This window comes from Sceloporus undulatus, chromosome 6 (assembly GCF_019175285.1).
Source record: "Sceloporus undulatus isolate JIND9_A2432 ecotype Alabama chromosome 6, SceUnd_v1.1, whole genome shotgun sequence".
NCBI classification, from domain to species: Eukaryota; Metazoa; Chordata; class Lepidosauria; order Squamata; family Phrynosomatidae; genus Sceloporus; species Sceloporus undulatus.
In genome coordinates this window covers 124,293,152-124,311,965 of record NC_056527.1, presented here as the reverse complement: position 1 = coordinate 124,311,965, position 18,814 = coordinate 124,293,152, and the positions used below count along the sequence as shown (strand labels likewise).

At 40.6% G+C, this 18,814-nt stretch overlaps 1 protein-coding gene across 4 annotated transcripts in view; it reads left to right on the top strand.

The window, feature by feature from the left end:
- The window catches only part of PEBP4 (phosphatidylethanolamine binding protein 4), a 159,534-nt gene that overhangs the window by 55,247 nt on the left and 85,473 nt on the right, over positions 1 to 18,814 (top strand). For all 4 annotated transcript variants that reach the window (XM_042472683.1, XM_042472686.1, XM_042472684.1 and 1 more), the window contains exon 4: positions 8,267 to 8,365. In XM_042472683.1, coding sequence (XP_042328617.1) covers positions 8,267 to 8,365 — 99 coding nt within the window. The remainder of the gene's footprint in view (positions 1 to 8,266; positions 8,366 to 18,814) is intronic.

Genomic DNA, 18,814 nt, shown 5'->3' with positions numbered 1-18,814 from the left:
AAGTGAGTCCTTACTTAAAGCAACCCTTTCTGCCACTCGACAAGCACTAGAAGAAGAAGTGCTGCCTCTCCCGGCTCCATCGACAGCACCTGACTGAGCCACATTTCAGCAGCTAATGAGTGTGAGTGAAAAAAACTTAAAGCCTTTTCCGGCAAGCTGGTGACTGACACAAATGGAGTTCATATTTAATCATCTGTTAACTCGTTGTCTATTATAGCTCTTTAATAGCACCATAGATATTCTTAATGAAGCATGATTTAAGGTATTTACAGCTCCAGGACCGACAGACATCACTCACAGTGTGCAGGTAATGAGGCATAAAACAGCTCTCGGAAACTGTAAAAGAAGGGAGAGAGAGAGAGAGAGAGAAAGAGAGAGAGAGAGAGAGAGAGAGAGAGAGATCAGGCGAAGAGGTAGAAGCTGAATTGTTCCAAGGTTTGTTTTAAAATGTTTAGGCATTTAAAGTCATTTTAGCTTTTTAGAGGTGTCTGGTAGCACTGGGTTCAGCAATTACAGCCGCTGTGCATCTCCCATCATAGTGAAGGAGTTCATGGTGCTAATACTCATCTTTAACGTTCTTTTTTTGAAGCAAAATAATGGTTCCTCATTGCTGCGGCAGTTTAAAATATGTCACTATCAGAGGGAAAGTGATGGAGAGAGAGAGACAGAGAGACTGCCATTTTCTCGCAGACTTGTTTGTGCATCCAAGGCTTCCTAAGAACTTTCTTGGGCTGGCGCTGAGCAGAGGAGTAAATGGTGGTCTCGGTCTCTGGGACTGAATGTGTTATCATTAATTTGGGCTAGGAATGGTTTATTAAAACCTAGTATCACTCAGGTTACAGGAATCTTCCACTGGATGTGCGAGTTTGTTTTAACTGACTTTTGATGAGATGGTTTTACCATATGAGAAAAGATAGGCAAAATGGATCAGGAGAGTAGTAGCTTTTGCCATTGTAGTACTTCCATTTTCTTCCCATGAGAATATGGTCGTCAAAGCATGCCTTTTGCCAAAGTGATGTTCCCTTTCAGCAAAAGGCACACTTTCATTACCTTCTCCCCTCAGAAAGAGAATAGAAGTGTTGTGACATTGTGCGGAGCAGCATGGAGAAAGCGCTACTCTCCCAATCCATTTCGACTTTCTTTTCATGTGCAGTAAAGTCCTAAATCAGATGTCCAGATTCAAAACACATTGCCCTTAAACCTAATTGTTAGTCTCAACTAAGAGCAGGCCCACTAAATCAATGGGAACTTGGTAAGCTAACACTAATGTAAATGAAGTCAGCTGAATGCAAATACTCTGAGTTGGGACTGAATTTGGGCCATGGGCTTTCTATAGATAATTTCTAATGAACTTCTGAGAAACATTTCTCTTTTCTTTATTCCCATTCTGGTGTCTTCCCTTCCTTCACATGAATATATATTGATGTAGAAGAATGATGTTGCACATCTTTCTGGGATTTCATCCAGATTGTGTTGTGAAACTTAAAATCCAGAAAGAGTTGCTAACATTATGTTTTTCAGAAATTCATTCTCTCCCTCTTACCATGTAACCAGAAGTCCTTTTATATTTGAAGAATGTTGTCAAAGGTTCCTTGGGAAAGTCTTAATCATCAAACTAATGTTTGAAGTGATGCCACTGGGTGTTCCTCCAGACCTTGGATAGATATGTAGCAGTTTAGAGGCAAGGAAGCCAACTGAACAAAGAAAGCAAGCTCAGTGCATTTTCAAATCCCAACAAGGATGAGGCAAGAGGCAAGAAGAAGCGCTTCCGACGGAGCACAGCTTTCCAACCCAATTACTATCACGCAAAGGGACATGCAGATTGGTGACATTTGACATTTTCTGGAAAAATGTTTTCATGCAAAATGGCACCTCCATCACAAATTATTTTCATAATTCTCAGATTCTGTAAAGAAAAACACTGGGTGACATTTTTTAAAGGGGAAAAAAAGGCAAGAGTTTAAAACCAACTATCCTCTGACCGAAAACTAAAGGATAGTTCTACATAGCTATCGTTCATCTGCCCTGTTAAATTACTTTTGCCCTGAAATGGACTCTTAACTCCTGTGACTCACATTTGTCAACTACAGTATATTCTAACTTTGGTTAATCACTGTGGGTTTCATGTATAAGGAACCTGATAGAAAAAGCATTCGAGTCCCCAGCCAATATGTATTATTTTACTTACGTCACCGAGGAAAAAAGAAAGGGAAGGTCAGAAGTAGGTTCTACTGTATATGGATCTCACCACATTGTAGTCCAATGCATATAGAAAGTGCCAGCCAGGGGAAAGCCATTAAAAACTGCAAAATAATCACTTTTAATGGAGCCATAAACAAAATCTGAAGCAGGGGAGAAGTAGTGACTATCCGATTATGTGCCGGTCTCTGAAAATGTCCCTTTTAATGAACAGATTAATTGACATTAACATAGGAAATTAAATCCCAATCCCCCCAGCATTACAAACAACACATTTCTCTATTTCTTACTCATTATAAATGGATTGATTTTTAAAACTAGCATTTGAAGCTCTTTTAAAAGTAAAGATGTCACATTATTGTTTGTCTTTAATAACATTAACATTTGCGTGTGACGTGATGCATCCATAGATATGAAGCCCTTACTGTCAGGTGGCACCCATTTTATTACTAAGTCACAGTGTGGCATAATAGTTTGAGTGTTGGACTATGACTTTGGACACCTGGGTTCAATTCTCAGCTCAGTTATGAAAACCAATGGGTAAGTCACACTCTCTCAGCCTCAGGGGATGGCAAAGGCAAACCTCCTCAAACCTAAACAACTCTTGCTAAGAAAATTAGGTTCGCTCTTATAGTCACTGTAAGTCAGAAATGACTTGAAGGCACACAGTGAAATGAAAGATTTTCCAACTGTGCGCAAGAGGCTCTACCTAGGAATTTATTTCTAACACATCAGGAGCCTAGCAGCCGTGATGCTGGATTAAACTGTAATGGTATAAAACATTTGGCTATTTTAATACATGGTCATCTGAGAAAAAGTAAGCAAGGATGTATAATAACTTGGTTGCTCTGGTATGTATACCAGAGTAGCCAGCAAAAAGTCCTCTTGCCATGGACTCTTTGCTGAAACTTTAGCCATGTTTTTGTATCTAAGAGAATCACAGCTAGCATTTTGGGGATGTCACCCATTGTTAGCAGCCATTACTGCTGAGCTTCATTCTCAGCTTTTCTGTAACTTTCATGTGGGCTTCATCTTCACTGCAGCAATAATCCAGTTTGACACCACATCAACTGCCATGGCTCAGCGCTATGGGATTCATGCTAGGGAATTGTAGTTTGGGGAGACATTTAGTCTTCTCTGTCTGAGAGCCCTGGTGCTGCCATGAATTACAATTCCCAAGATTCCATAGGCTTCAGCCATGGCAGTTAAAGCGGTGTCAAACTGGATTATCACTGCAGTGCGGAAATAAGCATAACCACTTCTTCTGTTATGTTTTTACAAGTTTTGTGACTTATGCTATGACTTCAATACTGTATTAGACAACATTTTCCTGGGATGCATTTTCTGATATATGGATATAATGCTTTATTCCCCCCCCCCCATTTCAAATAGCTCCAGTTTTCCCCATTCCTACAAGAGTGGCCATACCTTTGGCCAGGCCACGATTCTCTGGGACCCAATGCAGAATCAGATTCAAACCTCACACATTCCTTGGCATTGTTCAGTTGCTGCAGATATGTGCTATGCTACTTAGGTAGCGCATGTATGGCTGTTCCCTGGTGCAATTGTTACCTAGGAAACCATGAGCTCTACATGTGTGTCACTTAACACCCTATTTGCTTTCATTTGGATAAAGTCTTTAATTTCTGCAGTGCCCCATCTCCGCTGGATCTATTCAAGCTGCCTGTCTCCGCACGCTAATCCCTTTCCCTCTGCCCTGCCTTAACCGCTCTGGCTGCGGTTCTCCAAAAACACATAAAATGAAATAAATAAAGCCCCTGCCTGCGCAAAGCAACTTTCCAAACCTGTGGGTAATCTGAGCGGCTCGTGCCTTTAACAACAATAACTCAAATTATATACGCCACTTCTCCCATCCAGAAGCAATAAGTAGTTCAAACGTGATGCTTAACACTTCCATCATCAAAGCACTCAGCAGACATTAACTAATTAATCGTATGGATTTTACACTGAAGCATAGCGAAGTGGCTATCCTGGCTCTAGCATGGAAAGTCTTGGGCAAATCACACTCTCTCAGCCTCAGAGGATGGCCCTGGCAAACCAGCTTGGAAGAAACTTTCCAAGTAAACCCCATGTTAGGTCCGCCGCCTTATTGTCTCCATAAGTTGGAAACTAGTTGCAGGCACACAACAATAACAAAGTCTTACTTTTCAGTTGGGAAAATGAAGGCATGCAGAAGATACAGGCTGGACAGTGCCTAGTTCTTCAAATGATAAGAGCATGGAGGAAATATGTATATGGAAATCAAAGACTGTCCTTGCCATCCTAATGGAAACTCAGTTCCAAATTGGGCTGCACCTAATTTCCCATGTTTCATATGTGGTGCATCTAAGGCTTTTCTATTAGCCAGGAGACTCAGGCTACATCTGCACTGCAGAAATAATGTAGTTTGGCGCTGCTTTAACTGCCATGGCTTGGTGTTTGCAGTTTGCAGTTGGCACCAGAACTCTCTGAGAGAGAAGGCTAAACGTATCAGAAAACTGCACATCTCAAAAGTCCATAGCATTGAACCATGGCAGGTAAAGTGGTGTCAAGCTGTATTACTTCTGCAGCGCAAATGTAGCCTCAGTTAGATGGATTACTTCTGTTTTGTAACTGTATGTTAAAGCACTGATTGTTCAGTTGAGATTCTTTAGAACAGTATCTACTTCCATTTGAAACAGATGCATCTGAAGAAGTAGGTTCAAGTCTACGCTTTCTTTCAGTCTCAAAGGTGCTACAAGATCCCCTTGTAATACAATCCAGTACAAGGGCTTTACTTTTCCCATCACTGGCCCATCATCCAGTGAGAAACAGCTACACCAGTTAAATATCTATTCAGAGGCAAAGTTGCTACTTACTCCCCAGACAACAACACTAAGCCCAGCATCCATGGACAACATCACAACATCAGTGTGTGCATGCATGCATTTGTTTATGATTTTAGAAAATATGTATCACCCTTCATAAAATTATTTGGGGGTGGTTAACAACCAGTTTACAGCCATTGCAATCTTCTTGTAGTTCAAACCTCAGATGCAACTTCATTGGTATGTACAGATGGATGTTAAAGCTCAGTCTGGTGGTTTTTACCTCTAGTCCCTGGACAGGATTTTATTACTGTTGGAATGAGGGCCACGTCTTGCCTTATATATGTCCTTCTTGGCTGGTAAATTACAGATTGACAGGGTTTTGTTCTCTGTAAGTTGCTGCTATCCACTGATTTGGCCCTAGGTCAGTGGTATAGCCTGCCATGAGTAGACACTGATAGCAGAATTAACCCTATTCAGTTTAATCTATGGGCTGGGAATTATTTGTCCCTTTGCATTTAAATCCCATGCAGGCTTTGAGTATTAAATCTCACAGCTGACTAATGACAACTTTGATGCACAAACAAAGACGGGGCAAGACCTACATTGTCTGGAGGTTGCCTTCTCCTTCTTTCTCCGCTTAACAATCTCATCTGACCACCCCGAATCCATGTGTAACGCTGCCTTTGCAGACTACAATCTGTACTGAAATCCAAGCCTGCTGTTAATTTCACTTGCGCTCTATTCTTGTGTTTGCTGTTATTTTTTAACACTTTTTTTTTGTACATAAAAGCACTATCCTCTCCCTAGAGCCTGCCTGCAGTGAAGACATGGTCTGTACAACTGCAATTATTTAGAAGAACAGATGGAGTGAGGAGCAGAAAGTCTGTTAATAGTAATAGAAATGCGACATGTTAACCTGGACAGCACACGATGACAGTCCCATGACTACACGTTCTGTTCCCACCAGCTGGGCACCAACGCAGAAGCTAGAGATTCGCAACCATAGCAAAACCAAGAACCTACCTAAAGTTAGAAATCAAATTCCTTCACATTGTTGGTTGCAAGTTTGCCCCTCCCAACAGAATAAATGGACCTTGTGGTCAATTCAAATATGTATGTATGTATGTATGTATATGTATGTATGTATGTATGTATGTATTTAAGGTCTAGCGTTACACTTTTCAGCATGGTTGGCAGGATAGAAACTCAGCAAAAACATGGAAGGGGAAACTATGGGCAAGGAACGAGAATCTATGGGCAAGGAACGAGGGTACAAAAATGGCAACCAGCAGTTCCTTTCTCCTCTGATCACAGTACAATCTCTAGTGCCACTATCTCTGAGGATCTAGCTTCAGATTCTTACCAGGTTTGCTATCTTTATTAGACAACAAGCAAGGATCAGAGACAATTCCTCTTGGCATTTGAAAGGGCAATATAGTACTAGCAATAGCAAGTAGATTTCTATACTGCTTATCCATGAACTAAGCACTCCCTATGAAGTTTACAACATGTAATTGCCCCAACAAGTTGGGTACTCATTTTACCAACCTATGGAAGGATGCAAGGCTGAGTAGAGCATGGTGCCCTGCCTGGGATCAAACTCACAAACTTGTGGCATTTAACCACTACTCCATCAAACTATTACCAGGGTTGTTTTACTTAATCTCTATCATCCCTAGGCTGGGCAGGGTTTGGATTCAAAACAGCTTCAGATGCTGGCTAGCATTAGCTTTCAGCCATCTTGAGAAGTTAAGATTGCCCTCTTAGTTTGGAGTCAGGTACATCAGGAGTAATACTAAGAGAAGCAAAACTCAACCCATGGTGGATAAGAAAGACTACCCTCTCCGAGGGCTATTCTACACATAAGTGTATTATACAAATTGCTGCAGATTTTCACACATTTGCATCTACACTGAATTGTCTCCACTTTCCTGCACAAATTTGTATCCATTTGCCCTCCCTCAGCCGAAAATACACAGACGTGTGAATCCTTGTGAAGCGGATGGATAGCTACATGTGCGTAATGTGTATACTTCGGTGAAAACAGCAATTCCTTTTTCTGGGGAGCTTCAGGAGTTTGCACACACACACAAAGACACACACACACAGCCTGAGTTCCTCTGAATCACATGCGGAGAGAATCACATTCTATTTGAATAGAAATGGGATAGAATTAGGAGTATTTTAATTGAGTGGACTATTTCCACCAGTGTCCTTGTATTGAGATTAAGTATGTAAAGCGCTTGCATCCTTTATTGTTGGCTTTTGTTATTCCCTTCGTAAGTAAGGTTGCTCTTATTTTAAGATATGATAAAATAATTTACAGGGGTTTGGTTTCAGGATTCTCTGTGGATATTCAAGTCCCATTAAATAACATGGCATAGTCAATTGGTGCCCCTTATATAAAATGGCAAAATCAAGGTTTGCTTATTGGAGAATACATATGTATATATATGAGAATATTTTCAAGCCATGGATGTTCAAATGTTCTTCCTTCCCTTGATGGGAAATAAAGGAAGGCCCTCCTTCAGATCTTGGAAGAGAGAGGCTCTCTTTTATGTATGGCTTATAGGATAGTATTGCAAGAGATATATAGCTGGGGTTAATTTAAACTAAATATCCTAGCAACTTGTTCTCCCTGGTTAATGCAGGACACACTCGTCCTCCATTGTTGTTGTTGTTGTTGTTGTTGTTGTTGTCATTACCAGTCGTTGTTGTAGCAACATTTAATCCCAGCCTTTCTTCAAAGGGTACATACTTTTCTTCCCACATTCAGCTTTATCCTCACAACAAACCAGTGAGGTAGGATGGACTGTGAGACAGCGACTGGACCTTTGCTCCCCAATAAATCTCAGTGACTCATTCGATTCTGCTACCACACATTGATTTTCTTTTCACATTCACTGCCATTTAATTATTACCAAAATAGATTGCATGAATATGTTTCCTGACACAATATTAATAATACTAATACTGTGTTAAAACACAGTGTGGGATGCGGTCCTTAAATGTTATCATTTTCAGTATTTTTGCAGTGTTTTGCATTATGTTTGGTAGGAGAGTATGGCTTGTCTTCAGTGGAGACATGAATTGGTAAAGCTGCCAAAAAAGATAAATGGAAAAGACAATGCTGAAAGTTGAACTCTTAGGTGTATTGTAAATGTTTTGTTAGGGGGAAAATCCTTTTTAACTTGCTCACCAGTTAGTTAGTCTTGCTAATTTGCTCACAAGACCATCTTCCGGTATATATTTTACAGAGGAAGAAATACATTCTCATCATGGTGGATCCAGACGCTCCTAGCAGAGCGAATCCAAAGTTCCGTTTCTGGAGACACTGGACTCTGGTCGACATCAAAGTGAGTATCGAGTGTCATTATATTTTTGCCATTATATTTGTCTCTAGGATGTAATAGTGCTTATGGAGATGTTGCATGATATCTTTGTTTGTCATTTGATTGAGGGAGAGCTTGGCTTCTTTGAACATGGTCCTTGCAAACTAGCTCAGGAACTGTGCGGCTTCCTTGTTTCAAAAGCAAGGGCAATGGAAAGTGTCCTACTGTCTGAATTAGGAGGACATGTACCATCAAATGCCCTGTCATTTCCCCTCTGCTGCCACCATTTATTGCATCTCTTGCCTCTCCACCTTCCTGCTGTTTCTGACCTCATAGCTCTCTGTCCTCCATTCCTGCTGCTTCCAGTCCCATTGCTCCTGTCTCCGTTCCCCTGTTCCCTTCTTCCTTTGCTATCACTTCACCACCTTCGGACCAATGTACTCACTTTGAAAGGATCAAGGCTTTGTGGGTACGATGATCATGGAGGTCCCTGTGTGCAGCCATGGCATAAGTAATCTCCAGACTCACCCTACCTCCAATGCTTTGCTACAGGTTGAGTTTCACTTCCCAGGAATTCTGAAATCCAAAACCTTTTTCATGGGTGGCTGAGGTAGTGATGTTTTCTGCTAGTCTAGTTTGTACAAACTTTATTTCATGCACAAAATATTGTATAACATTGCAAAGGCTGTGTGTAGAAGGTGCATGCAAAGTGTAAGGTGTATATGAAACGTAAATGAATTTCGTGTTTAGATTTGGGTTTAAACCATCTCCAAGATGGTTCATTGTGTTTGTGGTTGTTGTTAATCCCAACTCATGGTGACCCTATGAATGAGACATCCCCAAGACTCCCTATACTCCATGGCTTTGCTTACATCCTGTAAATTCATACCTGTGACCTCCCTAATACAGTCCATACATCTGAAGGTGCAGTCTTCCTCTCTTTCTACTACCTTCTACCTTTCCTAGCATTATTGACATTTCTCATGAGTTGTGCCTTCTGATGATGTGACCAAAGTATGACAGTCTCAGCATTATCTATGACATTACATACATATATGCAAATACAGATATTCCAAAATCCAAATAATAATAATAATGATGATGATGATGATGATGATGATCTAAAATCCAAAAAAAAATTCTGGTCCTAAGCATTTTGGATAAGGGAAACTCAAAACGAGTCATTGGGGCTGAAGAGTGGGAAGCAGAGTGGCAGCAGAACTGATTGATTGATTGATTGATTGATTTTGGGGAGCTGAACGAGCCATTTGTTCATGTTTTGACTTATTTCACCCTGACCCTGATCTATTGACTGAGGCAGGGGATACTTCATGGGGATGTTGGCTTTGCCCACAGACCTGGGAGGACACAGTAGTAATTTATTGACAGCCGTGCAGCAAAATACAACAGAATCCAAAATCCACAAAACAGCCTTTTTTGGGTCAACTAAAGAGCATAAAATTCATCTTGCAAGCTTTCAAAACTTTATGGCTTCTTCATCGGGCAAAGAATCATACAGGAGAAGAATGTTAATTCTTCATACAGGAGGATCATACAGGAGAGGGAAAGTGATGGCATTAGAGTCGCAGGCCTACGTTTTGTCTCCGATGTTACTTCCGTTGTCATTTAAGATGGTCTCCATTGAAGGACGTCAATGCAGGCAGAGTTAGCCTGGGTCCCAATGGAAATTACCTTGTGGTTCCTAATAGATTTGAAATTTTATTGCCTGTTGTTCACTGCCTTTTGACCCTGGTCCTCATATGTTTAGTAACTTCAGTTAGTACTTGTCAGCCAGACTTTAGTAGCATGAACTTTAAATATCATGAAATTTGTGATTTGGAAGTTGCTAGATTCAGACAAAACCCTTTAGAAAAGCAGGTTATTCCTTTTTTATGCCTTCTTTTATTTTCCAACACGTTTATTGTTTCAGGTGTTTTCAGCGCCGATTCAATCTAATAATCTTGGTACTAAAGTCTAATTAAGATATCAATTAATTTGCAACCTGCATTTAAAAAAGCACTACCGAGTCGTTCCCTATTATTCTCTGAAATTACTGCCAAGGGCTTTTTGTACAGATACTTTAATTAGACTTTTTTATTGTTAATGGGAATATTGAGCAAATTAGAATTAGATATTAATACTTGCCACGGTGTTGATAATTGGGTGAAGAAATAAAGCATTCGGAATAACTGTAGCAGCTTGTGTACCAATTTTGCTCCTTATACAAATCCTTTCACGGGAATCTTTACACATTCCTTAACAATTGAGGTCTTGAAAGTCTCTCGTTAATGTTAATATTTATTAATTTATTAATCATAAAAAGCTGGAGCTAACATTCTTCCTTCAGTATGCAGATCCTTCCAGTGTATTAACTGTGGCTAATTATTGTAATTAAAAATAACTTTTCAGCAGAAAGTAAAGAAATTTGAAATTCAATGCGGTTCTTCTCTGAAAAGTTTGTGTGGTGTAGTTGCATATAGCATTGTTGCACTTCTGTTTTTCCTTCATACCTACAGGCTAAGCTTGAGAAATTTGCTTGCCTTGTTTTTTCAGAATGGCTCAAAGGCTGAGCAGTAAACTCAAAATAGATGTCTCTGGCCCCATACAGACTGCCAAAATAAGCTGCTTCGGTCACTTGGAGGTATGCTGTTTAAAGTTGGTCCTAAGAGTCCGGAAGCTGCGCCAAAGCTGCGCTCCAGTCCTTAGGACTAGATTGTGGCTTTGGCACAGCTTCCGGACTCTTAGGACGCATGCAACATTTAAACAGCATACCTCCAAAGGGACCCAAAGCAGCTTTATTTTGGCAGTCTGTATGAGGCCTCTCTTATCCAAATTCCCAAATACTCCAAAACCCGAAACGTTCTTCATGGATGGCTGAGATAGTGACATGTTTGCTTTCTGATGGTTCAGTGTACACAGACTTTGTTTCATGCACAAAATTATTTAAAAGATTGAAAAAAAAACCCTGGATGCATGTACGAGATGTATATGAAATATATGTGTTTAGACTTGGGTTCCATCTCTAAGATGTTTCGTTATGTACATATATGTTAATGCAAGCGTTCAAAATCCAAACATATCTGAACTCCAATAGTCTTCTGGTCCCAAGCATTTCAGATAAGAGAGACTCAACCTATATATGCAGGCAAGAGAGAGAAACTCACACTTGTATCTTAATAAAACTGTTAGGAAAGCAGAAGGATTAAGATGTGGGGCACACAATGATATGACTCAATAAAAATCTAATGGGATTAAATTGGGCCTGTTCATCTGTGACTGAACCCTAACTAGTTCTAGACGTTTCCAAACATAGAGCCGCACAGGTGCAGAATTATATGTGTGAGTCTCTAAGCTGGAAACGACTTGAAGGGACACAATAATAAGAACTGTTGTGTCCATTGGGAGATCTCATTGCTATAGACTCTTGCTATAGACAAGCCGTTATAGGGAATAGTTTGTGGTAATTTTGATAGTCACTATGAGCCCTTTCTGTGTGTAAATGTGTGCATGCTTGGGACATCCAAGGTCCTTTTGGATGTCCAATGAAAGATATCGCCCTTGAATTCTTTATACAAGATGCTCCCTATTAGGTTTGAAAATTAATTTGACAGTGTTAAATGTTCAAAATTTGAAAATTAAATCGCGAGCATGATCACTGGTTGCTGAAATTGGTTCATTCATTGCTGTCATTAGCAAGCGTTCCTGTTTTGCTGAATGCGATAAAGGGAGAGGCACCTATTCTGATGAATTCTATAGACCTAATTCATGAAAGCCTATTTTACACTTCACCATTAACTGGAGAAACCAGAAAATTAGGTAAAATCATTAGAAAAAAAAGATAGTGAATCAACAACAGTGTTGATTCACTACCTTTTTTTCTAGTGATTTTACCTAATTTTAATCGATCGATTTGTTCCAAGCAATGCTCTGGCCAAAAACATTCTGACTTTCTCCTGATACAGCCAGCCCTCCATATTCGCAGACGTTTTATCCATGGATTCAAGCATCCACGGCTTGAACATATATTAAAAATATATCAATTCCAAAAAGCAAACCTTGATTTGTCATGTTATATATGGGACACCATTTTACTGTGCCATTATATTTAATGGGGCTTGGGAATCCATGGATTTTGGTATCCACAGTGGGTCCTGGAACCAAAGCCTAGCAGTGATAGTGAACCTTTTAGAGACCGAGTGCCCAAACTGCAACCCCAAACCCACTTATTTATTGCATAGTGCCATGTTCCTCTGGCTTTCTAGTATCAAACTCTGGCAAACTCTATGCTGGGGCGACAGCACATGTGCCCACAGAGAGGGCTCTGAGTGCCACCTCTGGCATGCGTGCTATAGGTTCGCCATCATTGGGCACACTGTATATCTTTATTTAAAATCTGCATTATGAAGCTAAAGCCAACCATCCATTTCCTGCAGCCCATTACTTAGTTGTTACTCCTTCATGCTGAATTCAAGCTTCTTGTAGTTTTCCAAACACAACTTTTTCCTACCAACTTGCATCGTCGCTCACCATTCGCTGCTTATCACCATTGACAAACACTGCTTCTTGAATTGTCAGGAAGAAGGTGCTTTCACTCCAATGCAAAATAATGTATATGTAAAAAAAAAGTGGAATAATATCTTTTGATGACTCTTTTTAAAGCCCTTTAGGTTTTCATGGTAATTTGCCGTGCAAAATTATTTAGAGATAAGAGCCAAATTAGCTCTTAAAGGCAGGAGGTCGATATGTCCCCTTATCCATGCAAGCAATGTTTAAATATAATCAGCCTTTACTCTTCTGCAGCATAATTGTTCATTTGAAATAGCTTTTTTTTAAATTCCTTTCAATGAGTCATTAAAATATTCAAAAGATAATAGAGCAAATTAGAAATAAATTTATCACCTCGTCCTGCCTCTTCTGAGGAGTCTCAGGTAACTCGGAAAAAGAGTTCAACTAGTTTACACCGAGTTCCAGTAAACAATGTTCTCTTGTAAAATTCAGTAGGAAGAATAAAGGGGTAAGTGAAATTATTAAACTGAATCGTCAAGTTAGAAACAAGGCACATTCATGCATTCCCGAGCCTTGCTATTCCCAAATTTAATTTTGGTATACCAAAATTTTGGCCCTCAAACTCTGCCCTCAACTTATATATGAGTTTGACTTATGCAAGAGTATGTACGGCACTCATCTAACCCATTTAAGACCTGTATACAGAGGACCCTTGTTATCCACTGGAGTTTGGTCCCAGGGCCTCCTGTGAATGCCAAAATCCATGGATGCCCAAGTCCCATTAAATATAATGGCATAGGAGGTTTGCAATTTGGAATTTATACTTTTTAACATCCAGCCATGGATGTTTGAATCCATGGCTAAAGAATGTATGGATATGCAGGACTGACTGTAGTGCATCAAGAATTGAGCACTTAGAACAGTGGTTCTCAACCTGTGGGTCGGGACCCATTTGGGGGTCAGAAGACCCTTTCACAGGGGTCGCCTAAGACCATCCGAAAACACATATTTGCATATAGCAATGAAAATAATTTTATGGCTGGGGGTCACCACAAAATGAGGAACTATATTAAGGGGTCGCGGCATTAGGAAGGTTGAGAACCACTGACTTAGAACATAGTCTGGATAACTTTAGGGCACACTTTCTCACTCCCAAGCTTGCTTTCTTCCATTATTAGTGATAGACCTGGCTCCCACGTAAAGGTTTCTTTCTGTCCTGATAGTATACTTTCATCATTTACAGAGCTGCAAATACCATATAAATCTCTGTTGGCTTCTGATCATGCTTGGTTTCAGCACTGTTTTCGTAAAAAGAGATTTCTTTAAGATATATAGTGGGGGAATGGGGTTCGAATTCTGCCTGTCCTGGGCCACAGGCAGGCCGGCCTTTCCTCTTAGCGCTCCAGGTGTTCTCATTACGACGCTTTGGTGCCGGAAGGTGAAACAGCAGGGATGGTAAAGGAAGCAATCTGTTCCGCGATGAACATGGTGCAGAGACAGCTGTTCCTTCGGTGCCATACTATAGCAGTGTGAAAAGCATAACCCAGGAGGATGTTAGGGTAGCAAACTGCTTGAGCGACATGAAGAGCATGGCTGTTTTCATCTTCCATGGTCGCTCAGTCCTCTGTGGATGTATCTTTGCCTTGCACATGCGTGGCATTGTGCAAAGGGAGGGACAAATTAGAGCCCCCTTCTGCGAAAAGTTCAGGTTTCCTCATTCTTCTCTTGAGAATTTTGCAAGCCGTCGATTTTTCTGTTCATTGATTTTATTAGTGCATATTCTTCTTAGCGGCTGATGAATAGGTTCTGGGTTGCAAGTGTCACCATAGAAACAGGTGGCACCTTAAAGCAAACAAGAGCTTTATTAACATTTAGAGGAATGCTTCAGAAATTATGGGGATGTCATTAGAGGCGTTGTAATGGGCAGGTTTTGGGGTAACCCTAGTGCTCTTCTAAAGAACATGGATGGAGTGGGACAGAAGGAAGGGGCATTTGTGAGGATATTTACGGGTTTTCTTTTGAAGTGCTGTGCCAGAGTCTGGGATCAGTCGTCTTTCCAGGCTTCTTTTTGAATGGGATTTTTTACATATGACTTGCACTTGCTCTTAGGTGGGCACTCAATGAGAGTAGGGTTTTTGCTTTTCACACATTAGGGGATATTATTATAACTCGCCAGTTAACCTCCCTACTCCCTCCTTATTCTGGGATGTTATTTAGAATCATAGAATCATGGATGAAACTACTAGGGTCTTCCAATCCAAATTTCTGCCATGCAAGAAGATACCATCCCTCCCTGTGACAGATGGCCTTCCAGCCTCTGTTTAAAGACCTCCACTACTATCCAAAGGAGTTTGTTCCACTGTCAAATAGCCCTTACTGTCAGGAAGTTCCTCCTAATGTTGAGGTGGAATCTCTTCTCCTGCAGCTTGAATTCATTCCTCTGTGTCCTATTCTCTGGAGCAGCAGAAAATAAGCTTGCTCCCTCCTCAATATGACACCCCTTCAAATACTTAAATAGGGCTATCATATCACCTCTTAGCCTTCTCTTCTCCAGGCTGAACGTACCCAGCTCCCATTGATTCAATGATTCTAAGTCGCATGGTTTCCACACCCCTTTCCCTCCTTTATTAGATAAAAGAACATTATGATCAACACAGAAATAACATACAAGCAAAAGTGCATACAAACAGCATCAATACTCTGCGACTTCCTAAAACTACTGAGATACTCCCTTAAATTCTAATCCTGTTAATGTACATACTCTTCTCTTTTTTTCAGTCATACTCCAAAAGATTGATTCTTATCCTACGTAAAATTAAGGACCTACCACCTCTAATCTATAATCTATATAATCTATAATCTTTATCCCTCTTAAACCTCATGTCAAACTAGATACATCTTCCCTATTAATTCCAACATTAATTAAAACTCCACTAAAGCAATATACATATGTTCCTTTTCTTCCGCTTTAATATAACACTTCAATGAGTCCCAATCCTTATGAAAATCATTTAATGAGCCGTTTTTCAACCAACATGTTAATTTATCCATATCTCATATCATTCATATACATATACATTTTCCATTCTTCCACTTTGGGAATTTCTTGCATATGTCATCCTTGCCTTTACTATTATATAGGATAATAATTTCCCTTCTTTTTTCTCTAACATTTGATCTTCAATGATATTCAGGAGGTACATCTTGGGGTATGTTCGATCTTTACATTTAATTTTTTTCCATTTCCGCATGAATACTTTCCAAATATGTTTTATCCTTTCTGCAATTCCACCAACAGTGAAGATAGGTAATTATCTCTTTCTCTAATTCATATTTCAACTGGTGCAGCCTCTCCTGGTTTATGTGTTCTTCCTCATTAATAACGTTTTAGCATCTTAACCACACACTGAGGTCGCTTGGCTACATATATCTCAGAGTCCATCCATGAAACGCTGGAGGGCATGAGGTCCTCTTTTTGTTCTATTTAAATGGCCACAAACATTTCTAAATGCACACTTGCACCTGTCAACGTACACAAATCGGATACATCACCATGCATGCCTATTTTATGCACCCTATCTTTACGCCTTTAAGTGTGGGCCTAGCTATTTGAATGCCAGAGGATGGATTATGATGACATCCGTCCACGTAAGTTCTAGAACTGGCCAACTTCTGACAGTTGGGAGTCGATAGTGTTGTTCAAAATGGACGACTGCCTGCCCGTGTCGCTTCTCCCACCGATACGGAATCCGACAATTACTAACATCTTCCGCCAAGAAATGGATGCCAGTATACATTCCCAACTTTGGCTAGACCATTCTTTGTACCGGAGAGTCCCACCGAAAATGCCATCTCCAGAAAATGACTCTGCCCCAGAGGAAGGAGCTGGGCAAAGAAGAGGAAGGTGCGGTGGCAAGAACATGGAAGACAAGGAGGAGAATGAAACCTCCCGGGCTGACAGGAGACCAAGGTGTCCGGAGGTGAGATGGGCCTAGAGTAGCCATGGGGGGACAACTCGAGACAAGGCAGCTAGGCCCTGGAAATGGAGGCCACTAATACAAAGCATCTTCCAGTGGCAAGGGAGCCTTCTTCCTAATGCCACGAACCCCTTGCGGCCAGAAGCCTAGCCCCTTCTTCCAGCCGGCAGCCTCCCTGATTGGTTGGGAGGCCGGAGGGGGGGGCAACGTTGAGGACCACTGTGACTTGAATTTTAATTTTAATCTTAATTTTCTTTCTTTTAGGGAGGAATCACCTTTTTTGTTAGCCATAGCCAAGTAAACATCTACATGTCATAAAACGTGAACCTTGGAATTTGGCTTTCGTGCAACTGGTCCCCTTCTACCTGCACCCCGATCCCTTTTTGGTCTAAGGAACCTGCAAGATCTACATACATTTGGCATTCTGGTCTGTGACAACGTGAAATCTGACTCCAGATCTTGGAAGAGGGTTGATATTTTGGGATTATATGGACTCCAACTCACAGAAGCTAGCATGGCCATTGGTATTCGGCTGTAGTGCAAAAAAGGAACTTTTCAGTGCTCTGGTCCCAGCCCTCAAGCCTACTTAGCTCCAGCAATGGGACAGTACCACCTACCTTTAAACCATGGCTGTTTAACAGAGCACTTTCACAAGACATTCATACAGGTTTTTCCCCCACCTTGCATGGCTGAAATGGAGGTCTTGAAAAACAAGGGCACATGTTTACCACTGTCGTTTTTTCAGGATTCAACAAACTAAAACCTGTTAATGCTCTTGTTCTTGCTCTTTTTCCACCCAGAGACAAAGGGCATCTAGGGTTTCAGTCAGGTTTTGAAGATCATCTTTTATTTTCTTTGTCATGGCAATACTGTATGATTTTCTCTTGTGGCAATATGCATATTTTCCCATATCCCCTCCGTTTTCCCCCCCTGGAATATTTGTGTTTTGTGTTTTGAACTCTGTGTGAATGCCAATTAAACTTTGTGTTGTGCGCTACTAGAATTCAGAGCTTCAAAATGCACTTCTAATAAGAATGCATATAATGAAATGCTTAAGCTGTCCATCATAGAGCAGTGGTATCGTAATATGATACAATAGTACTCTTGCATCTAATGAAAGAAAACAGTTTCAAATCTAATGGTAAATTCACATAGGATTCCCTTGAATCAGTGAGACTTACATAACTATTTACTCACCGAGGTCCAATTGATTTAGAGGGTCGACTTTAGCTGGGATTTTCAATTTAACTTAGCTCTATAGTTGTTGGGTAGATTTTGGTGGGGCAAATGTTCCTGGATAGAGACGCTGTTATCTTGAACTTTCACCATTTGTAGACTTGCTTTCCAACAATGGACTGGTGGAGCTCCATATCCTTAGAAATAGTTGCATAGCCTATACACTTCCCTAAAGACCAATAATTCAATGGCTATACTCCAGTTGGAAAAAGTACAGGCATGGAATGGCAATTCTGGTAGTTGTAATCCTTTTACTTACAAGAAGAATCTTTGAGCAAGATGCCTTCCTTGTCTGGTTTCCAGACCCTTTACACCAGCACAGCCGAAAGGCAAAAGTAGAACCCCAGTAATAAAAGCAAGGTTATTTCGATGATCGGGTCCTTTATGCAGGAATAAGTTTGGATCTTCAATGCCTCGTCATTCAGCCCATCAGTCTTGAGGGACATTTCATTCATGTTCAGGTCTTAAGATTGCAATTTTGTGCAATGCTTTGGTGTAATGGTTTGATCGTTAGACTATGACTCTAATCCCTACTTGGCCATGGAAACTTATTGGGTGACACTCTCGGTCCCTGAAAACCTTGTGATCTGGTTGCCTTCCAACATGACTTGAAGGCACACAGCAACAACCGCCACAAAGCACCATTGACAACAATGGGACTTATTTCTGAGTCCGTATGCATAAATGTATGCAGAATACGGACCTTTGAATCCCTTCTGTGCTCCTTGTATGTAAATACTCTTAAGGATAGAGA